The 7,730-nt window shown below is 53.3% G+C and overlaps 3 protein-coding genes across 3 annotated transcripts; all 3 read right to left on the bottom strand.

Moving 5' to 3' along the window:
• Positions 1 to 387: 387 nt before the first annotated feature.
• Positions 388 to 2,441, bottom strand: LOC139432912 (uncharacterized). The gene is made up of 3 exons (XM_071201666.1): positions 1,260 to 2,441; positions 475 to 947; positions 388 to 433 (listed from the first exon to the last, which is right to left on the bottom strand). Exons 1-3 carry the CDS (start codon positions 2,439 to 2,441, stop codon positions 388 to 390), a joined length of 1,701 nt encoding a protein of 566 aa, XP_071057767.1.
• Positions 2,442 to 2,529: 88 nt separating this feature from the next.
• Positions 2,530 to 4,484, bottom strand: LOC139432911 (uncharacterized). Its single transcript, XM_071201665.1, has 2 exons — positions 3,016 to 4,484; positions 2,530 to 2,728 (listed from the first exon to the last, which is right to left on the bottom strand). Exons 1-2 carry the CDS (start codon positions 4,482 to 4,484, stop codon positions 2,530 to 2,532), a joined length of 1,668 nt encoding a protein of 555 aa, XP_071057766.1.
• A 503-nt stretch (positions 4,485 to 4,987) lies between these two features.
• Positions 4,988 to 7,142, bottom strand: LOC139432910 (neurofilament heavy polypeptide-like). The gene is made up of 5 exons (XM_071201664.1): positions 6,713 to 7,142; positions 6,459 to 6,596; positions 6,256 to 6,374; positions 5,620 to 5,897; positions 4,988 to 5,537 (listed from the first exon to the last, which is right to left on the bottom strand). Exons 1-5 carry the CDS (start codon positions 7,005 to 7,007, stop codon positions 4,988 to 4,990), a joined length of 1,380 nt encoding a protein of 459 aa, XP_071057765.1. The 5' UTR covers positions 7,008 to 7,142.
• Between the last annotated feature and the right edge of the window lie 588 nt (positions 7,143 to 7,730).

The raw sequence follows: 7,730 nt of genomic DNA, 5'->3' as shown, positions 1-7,730 counted from the left end.
GTTTAAATGAAATGTCATTTTCTCAATATGGACTGTTTACTCATTCACAAACCAAATTAGACTTCTTGAAGAGCCTGAAATAAAAAGCCTCTTGGGTAGTTGAAGGTTAACAAAAGCACAAACTATAAAGCATCTCTGTTCAAAACTTTTATTAGAACTGTTTAAGTATGGTAGCGTGGAGGAAGAAAAGGAGGCAGCATTGGTATGGGCAAGTGAACATGGGGATGAAAAGGAGGATGGGGTGCCGGAGTGGGCGGGGGATCTGGTTTCACAGTGGTAGCTGGAGTGGCTGGATATTGGAGATAGGGAGGGGGAGGGGTCATAGCGTAAAGATGATAGTAAGGCATAGATGGTGGAAGCTGCGATGAGGGATTTTTAGCTTTTGGTTTAGTTGTAGTTGGTGTTGTCGCCGCAGTAGGTTTTGGCTTTGTAGCTAGATATTTGGGAGGATAAAGAGGATTAAAGGGAGGATACATCGGCATATATTGTGGAAACTGCATCTGAGCGTATTGAGGCATCTGAGGGTTTCGAGGCATCTGAGGCAGTGCAGGAATTTGAGTCGCCTTTGCAGTTGTAGGCTGTTTGGTCGTTGCTGTTGTTGTCTCCGGCATCTTAGGGTATTGACGCATCAGATGGTATTGAGGCATCAGAGCGTAGTGAGGCATCTGAGGCAGTGCAGGAATTTGAGTCGCCTTTGCAGTTTTAGGCAGTGTCGTCGTTGCCTCGGGCATCTGAGGGTGTTGGGGCATCTGAGGGTGTTGGGGCATCTGAGGGCATTGAGGCTTCTGGGCCATCTCAGGGAATTGAAGGTTTTGGGGCATCTGAGGGTGTTGGGGCATCTGAGGGCATTGAGGCTTCTGGGCCATCTCAGGGTATTGAGGGTGTTGGGGCATCTGAGGGTGTTGGGGCATCTGAGGGTGTTGGGGCATCTGAGGGTGTTGGGGCATCTGAGGGTGTTGGGGCATCTGAGGGTGTTGGGGCATCTGAGGGTGTTGGGGCATCTGAGGGTGTTGGGGCATCTGAGGGTGTTGGGGCATCTGAGGGTGTTGGGGCATCTGAGGGTGTTGGGGCATCTGAGGGTGTTGGGGCATCTGAGGGTGTTGGGGCATCTGAGGGTGTTGGGGCATCTGAGGGTGTTGGGGCATCTGAGGGTGTTGGGGCATCTGAGGGTGTTGGGGCATCTGAGGGTGTTGGGGCATCTGAGGGTGTTGGGGCATCTGAGGGTGTTGGGGCATCTGAGGGCATTGAGGCTTCTGGGCCATCTCAGGGTATTGAGGCATCTGAGGGTTTTGAGGCATCTGAGGGAATTGAGGCTTCTGAGGCATCTGATGCATCTCAGGGTTTTGGGGCATCTGAGGGTGTTGGGGCATCTGAGGGTATTGAGGGTGTTGGGGCATCTGAGGGTGTTGAGGATTCTGAGAGGTTTGAGGCTTCTGAGGGTCTTGAAGCATCTGAGGCATCTCAGGGTTTTGAGGGTGTGGGGGCTTCTGAGGGTGTGGGGGCTTCTGAGGGTGTGGGGGCTTCTGAGAGTATTGAGGGTTTTGGGGCATCGGAGGGTGTTTGGGTATTTGAGGGTGTTGGGGCATCTGAGGCATCTGAGGGGCTTGGGGCATCTGAGGGGTTTGAGGCATCTGAGGCATCTCAGGGTTTTGAGGGTTTTGAGGCTTCTGAGGGTGTGGGGGCTTCTGAGGGTGTGGGGGCATCTGAGGGTGTGGGGGCATCTGAGGGTGTGGGGGCATCTGAGGGTGTGGGGGCATCTGAGGGTGTGGGGGCATCTGAGGGTGTGGGGGCATATGAGGGCATTGAGGCTTCTGAGGCATCTCAGGGTATTGAGGCATCTGAGGGAATTGAGGCATCTCAGGGTTTTGGGGCTTCTGAGAGGTTTGGGGCATCTGAGGGTGTTGGGGCTTCTGAGAGTCTTGAAGCATCTGAGGCATCTCAGGGTTTTGAGGGTGTGGGGGCTTCTGAGGGTGTGGGGGCTTCTGAGGGTGTGGGGGCTTCTGAGGGTGTGGGGGCATCTGAGGGTGTGGGGGCATCTGAGGGTGTGGGGGCATCTGAGGGTGTTGGGGCATCTGAGGGTGTTGGGGCATCTGAGGCATATGAGGGCATTGAGGCTTCTGAGGCATCTCAGGGTATTGAGGCATCTGATGCATCTCAGGGTTTTGGGGCTTCTGAGAGGTTTGAGGTTTCTGAGGGTTTTGGGGCATCGGAGGGTGTTGGGGTATTTGAGGGTGTTGGGGCATCTGAGAGTGTTGAGGCATCTCAGGGGTTTGAGGCATCTGAGGGGTTTGAGGCATCTGGGGCATCTCAGGGTTTTGAGGGTTTTGAGGCTTCTGAGGGTGTGGGGGCTTTTGAGGGTGTGGGGGCATCTGAGGGTGTGGGGGCATCTGAGGGTGTGGGGGCATCTGAGGGTGTGGGGGCATCTCAGGGTTTTGAGGCATCTGAGAGTATTGAGGGTGTGGGGCATCAGAGGGTGTGGGGGCATCAGAGGGTGTGGGGGCATCAGAGGGTGTTGGGGATTCTCAGAGGTTAGAGGCTTCTCAGGGTTTTGAGGGTGTTGGGGCATCTGAGGGTATTGAGGGAATTGAGGGTGTTGGGGCATCTGAGGGTGTTGGGGCATCTGAGGGTATTGAGGGAATTGAGGCTTCTGAGGTATCTCAGAGTGTTGGGGCATCTGAGGGTGTTGGGGCATCTGAGGGTGTTGGGGCATCTGAGGGTGTTGGGGCATCTGAGGGTGTTGGGGCATCTGAGGGTGTTGGGGCATCTGAGGGTGTTGGGGCATCTGAGGGTGTTGGGGCATCTGAGGGTGTTGGGGCATCTGAGGGTGTTGGGGCATCTGAGGGTGTTGGGGCATCTGAGGGTGTTGGGGCATCTGAGGGTGTTGGGGCATCTGAGGGTGTTGGGGCATCTGAGGGTGTGGGGGCTTCTGAGGGTGTGGGGGCTTCTGAGGGTGTGGGGGCTTCTGAGGGTGTGGGGGCTTCTGAGGGTGTGGGGGGCATCTGAGGGTGTGGGGGCATCTGAGGGTGTGGGGGCATCTGAGGGTGTGGGGGCATCTGAGGGTGTGGGGGCATCTGAGGGTGTGGGGGCATCTGAGGGTTTTGAGGCATCTGGGGCATCTGAGGGTGTTGGGGCATCTCAGGCATCTCAGGGATTTGAGGCATCTGAGAGTATTGAGGGTTTTGGGGCATCTGAGGGTGTTGGGGCATCTCAGGGTGTGGGGGCATCTGAGGGTTTTGAGGCATCTGGGGCATCTGAGGGTGTTGGGGCATCTCAGGCATCTCAGGGATTTGAGGCATCTGAGAGTATTGAGGGTTTTGGGGCATCGGAGGGTTTTGAGGGTTTTGGGGCTTCTGAGAGGTTAGAGGCTTCTGAGGGTGTGGAGGCATCTGGGGCATCTGAGGGTGTTGGGGCATCTCAGGCATCTCAGGGTTTTGAGGGTTTTGAGGGTGTTGGGGCATCTCAAGCATCGGAGGGTTTTGGGGCATCTGAGGGTGTTGGGGCATCTCAAGCATCGGAGGGTTTTGGGGCATCTGAGGGTGTTGGGGCATCTGAGGGTCTTGGGGCATCTGAGGGTCTTGGGGCATCTGAGGGTATTGAGGGAATTGAGGCTTCTGAGGCATCTCAGGGTCTTGGGGCATCTGAGGGTCTTGGGGCATCTGAGGGTATTGAGGGAATTGAAGCATCTGAGGCATCTCAGGGTTTTGAGGGTGTAGGGGCTTCTGAGGGTGTTGGGGCATCTCAGGGTGTTGGGGCATCTCAGGGTGTTGGGGCATCTCAGGGTGTTGGGGCATCTCAGGGTGTTGGGGCATCTCAGGGTGTTGGGGCATCTGAGAGGTTTGAGGCTTCTGAGGGTGTTGAAGCATCTGAGGCATCTCAGTGTTTTGAGGGTGTAGGGGCTTCTGAGAGTTTTGGGGCATCGGAGGGTGTTGGGGCATCTGAGGGTGTGGGGGCTTCTGAGAGTTTTGGGGCATCGGAGGGTGTTGGGGTATTTGAGGGTGTTGGGGCATCTGAGAGTATTGGGGCATCTCAGGGTTTTGAGGCATCTGAGGGTTTTGAGGCATCTGAGGGTATTGAGGGTGTTGGGGCATCTGAGGGTGTGGGGGCTTCTGAGAGTTTTGGGGCATCGGAGGGTGTTGGGGTATTTGAGGGTGTGGGGGCTTCTGAGAGTATTGGGGCATCGGAGGGTGTTGGGGCATCTGAGGGTGTGGGGGCTTCTGAGAGTATTGGGGCATCGGAGGGTGTTGGGGCATCTGAGGGTGTGGGGGCATCTGAGAGTATTGGGGCATCGGAGGGTGTTGGGGTATTTGAGGGTGTTGGGGCATCTCAGGGTTTTGAGGCATCTGAGGGTTCTGAGGGTGTTGAAGCATCTCAGGGTTTTGAGGGTGTAGGGGCTTCTGAGGGTGTATGGGCATCTGAGGGTGTAGGGGCATCTGAGGGTGTAGGGGCATCTGAGGGTGTAGGGGCATCTGAGGGTGTAGGGGCATCTGAGGGTGTAGGGGCATCTGAGGGTGTAGGGGCATCTGAGGGTGTGGGGGCATCTGAGGGTGTGGGGGCATCTGAGGGTGTGGGGGCATCTGAGGGTGTGGGGGCATCTGAGGGTGTGGGGGCATCTGAGGCATCTCAGGGTTTTGAGGGTGTAGGGGCTTCTGAGGGTGTATGGGCATCTGAGGGTGTTGGGGCATCTGAGGGTGTTGGGGCATCTGAGGGTGTTGGGGCATCTGAGGGTGTTGGGGCATCTGAGGGTGTGGGGGCATCTGAGGGTGTGGGGGCATCTGAGGGTGTGGGGGCATCTGAGGGTGTGGGGGCATCTGAGGGTGTGTGGGCATCTGAGGGTGTGGGGGCATCTGAGGGTGTGGGGGCATCTGAGGGTGTGGGGGCATCTCAGGCATCTCAGGGTTTTGAGGCATCTGAGAGTATTGAGGGTTTTGGGGCATCGGAGGGTGTTGGGGCATCGGAGGGTTTTGAGGGTTTTGGGGCTTCTGAGAGGTTAGAGGCTTCTGAGGGTGTTGAAGCATCTGAGGCATCTCAGGGTTTTGAGGGTGTAGGGGCTTCTGAGGGTGTTGGGGCATCTGAGGGTGTTGGGGCATCTGAGGGTGTTGGGGCATCTGAGGGTGTTGGGGCATCTGAGGGTGTTGGGGCATCTGAGGGTGTTGGGGCATCTGAGGGTGTTGGGGCATCTGAGGCATCTCAGTGTTCTGAGGGTGTGGGGGCTTCTGAGGGTGTTGAAGCATCTGAGGCATCTCAGTGTTCTGAGGGTGTGGGGGCTTCTGAGGGTGTGGGGGCTTCTGAGGGTGTGGGGGCTTCTGAGAGTTTTGGGGCATCGGAGGGTGTTGGGGTATTTGAGGGTGTTGGGGCATCTGAGAGTATTGGGGCATCTTAGGGTTTTGAGGCATAGGAGGGTTTTGAGGCATCTGGGGCATCTCAGGGTTTTGAGGGTGTTGAAGCATCTGAGGCATCTCAGGGTTTTGAGGGTGTAGGGGCTTCTGAGGGTGTAGGGGCATCTGAGGGTGTGGGGGCATCTGAGGGTGTGGGGGCATCTGAGGGTGAGGGTGTGGGGGCATCTGAGGGTGTGGGGGCATCTGAGGGTGTGGGGGCATCTGAGGGTGTGGGGGCATCTGAGGGTGTGGGGGCTTCTGAGGGTGTGGGGGCTTCTGAGGGTGTGGGGGCTTCTGAGGGTGTGGGGGCATCTGAGGGTGTTGAGGCATCTGAGCTACAGGGGAAGTTGTTTTGGAAGCAGTAGGTGCGGCAGGAGGTGAGGCAGGAGGTGAGGCCGGAGGTGAGGCCGGAGGTGAGGCCGGAGGTGAGGCCGGAGGTGAGGCAGGAAGTGAGGCAGGTTTGGAACACCAGAGAGATACTGGAATTCCTTGCCAACGCATCGGGAGTACATAACTTCCACCCTTTGGGAGAAAAACATACAATTAGAAACAGCAAGGAATCACACAGACCTGTCAATGTTACAATCCGACTGTACAAGGCAAGAGATTAATCTGATGCTATATCTTCTGAATAGATCATCATGATGCAACATATTTGAATGTCGGTCTTCATCCAAAAAACATAGTTAATCAGTACATTTGAAAGCAAGCAAAAAAGAACTCGCATTTGAAAAGCTGAAAACACATTTTTGCTTGAGATCAATATGATGCAGATTAAACATTTAATTTGTTTGGCTCTCGTTAAACCATTCATGACTATAACAATTCACAGCACGAGCCATCGTTTTTTTAAACTCACTTCAAATCAGTTTCACATTACCTGTTGAACCATGTTGCAGCCATCATAGGGAACCAACATGACAAGTGCATGCGAGTTCCTCTGCATGCTGTAGCCACAGGTAGACGGGACCTGGGACAGAGGCATTGGAGGTGCATTTCCTGTGGGGTAAAAAGGTTCAGTGTTTATATCATTGGTAGAGATAAATCAAGTCTACATTTAGGATATTATGGCTATCGATTTACCTTGTTCTACTGCTAATTGTGATGCTCCTGATCCCACCGCTCTGAACTTCAACTGGCCCGAACCACACTGCAGCGAGGGCGACATGCTCATCCATGACGAGTCTTTGGGACTGGCGACTTGTGTTGGGCTCATCCAGCCTGAAGGCGAATATAATATATATATATATTTTTTTCAATAGTTTGTACTTTAAAGAGATGCAAAATAATTCAAGCAAAACAACAAACCCTTCAATACGTAATCAAAATATTTTTACCTGCAGCGTCTGCTTGATAATCACCTTCATCCTCTTCATAAGCGTTTGAGGATGACTTCTTGGTCCCGTCTGTGACTTGAGAATCAAGTCCTGACCCTTTTTCAAAAGCTCTCCCGAAAACAATTGTCCCCTCTTGGAACCCATTTGTTTTATCGGCATCTTTTCTCCCTTCTCGTCTTTTTGTTTTCTTCAGACGATAACAGTCTAAAGTTTGCGCAAAATAACACGTCAGAATAACAGCTGCAGCCAGGTAAACACCAGCGCCTTTTCTCTTGCATATCATCCTGTTGCACATGACTGCTGGTAATGTAAAGAGATTAAATAACTTTCTTTGCCGCAACTATTTGAGCATCAGCAGGTGCTGTGACAACCAGTACAGCTGTGATAGGTGCTCATAGGATTCCCATTCTGTAAAATCAAGCTCACTGCAGGTGGAGCGCACTTGGCAATGAAGCATGAGACAGGGCTTTAAATACTGACACATATTACCACCAGGCAGCCAATCAACAAGGCAGTTACAGCCTCAGCTAATGCTTGCACCTGTGTTCAATTAGCTTGTGACAGGTGGGCCTCGTTAAGACTTGTCTAACGTCTACAAAGTAAGCCCTGTATATTGATCATGTAGATCTGGAGTGCCCAATACGTCGATCGCAAAGGTAGTGTGGGTAGATTGCATGACATTGAAGCGCAAATGCGGCGCACCTTTATGCGCTTAAGAGGCGCTATTGGTAGTGATGGCGAGATGAAGCCTTATCAAGCTTTGAAGCTTTCCAGCCAATTGGTTCGCAAAAGGGTTCATCTCATGAGGCTTCATCATGGGCTTCATCTGAACACAAACCCCCCTGCTGGTCAAAGTGTGTAAAACAGGCAGATTGGACATCTCAACAGTGTGCTCTATCTCATACCGAGTTCCCAATGAGTACAGCCTTAGAATAACTCTAAACAATGAACATGAAATCATATTTTCATGTTAACAATATTGTATTTATTTCAGTTTAATGATTGTGATTGAAAAGCC

Source organism: Pseudochaenichthys georgianus, chromosome 22 (assembly GCF_902827115.2).
Source record: "Pseudochaenichthys georgianus chromosome 22, fPseGeo1.2, whole genome shotgun sequence".
NCBI classification, from domain to species: Eukaryota; Metazoa; Chordata; class Actinopteri; order Perciformes; family Channichthyidae; genus Pseudochaenichthys; species Pseudochaenichthys georgianus.
Note: the sequence above shows the minus strand (reverse complement) of the source record. Positions and strands in the feature narration are given on the sequence as shown.

Bases quoted from the DNA above. Each gene is read 5' to 3' on its own strand.
- LOC139432912 (XM_071201666.1), bottom strand. From the start codon at position 2,441: ATGCCTCAAAACCCTGAGATGCCCCCACACCCTCAGATGCCCCCACAC. The intron at 948-1,259 runs GCCCAGAAGCCT...CAACACCCTCAG, and splicing joins TGCCTCAATACCCTGAGATG to ATGCCCCAACACCCTCAGAT. The intron at 434-474 runs GTATCCTCCCTT...CCAAATATCTAG, and splicing joins TTTCCACAATATATGCCGAT to CTACAAAGCCAAAACCTACT.
- LOC139432911 (XM_071201665.1), bottom strand. From the start codon at position 4,484: ATGCCCCTACACCCTCAGATGCCCCTACACCCTCAGATGCCCCTACAC. The intron at 2,729-3,015 runs GCCCCCACACCC...CAACACCCTCAG, and splicing joins ATGCCCCCACACCCTCAGAT to ATGCCCCAACACCCTCAGAT.
- LOC139432910 (XM_071201664.1), bottom strand. From the start codon at position 7,007: ATGTGCAACAGGATGATATGCAAGAGAAAAGGCGCTGGTGTTTACCTG. The intron at 6,597-6,712 runs GTAAAAATATTT...ATTCGCCTTCAG, and splicing joins TTATCAAGCAGACGCTGCAG to GCTGGATGAGCCCAACACAA. The intron at 5,898-6,255 runs GTAATGTGAAAC...TTTCTCCCAAAG, and splicing joins GCTGCAACATGGTTCAACAG to GGTGGAAGTTATGTACTCCC.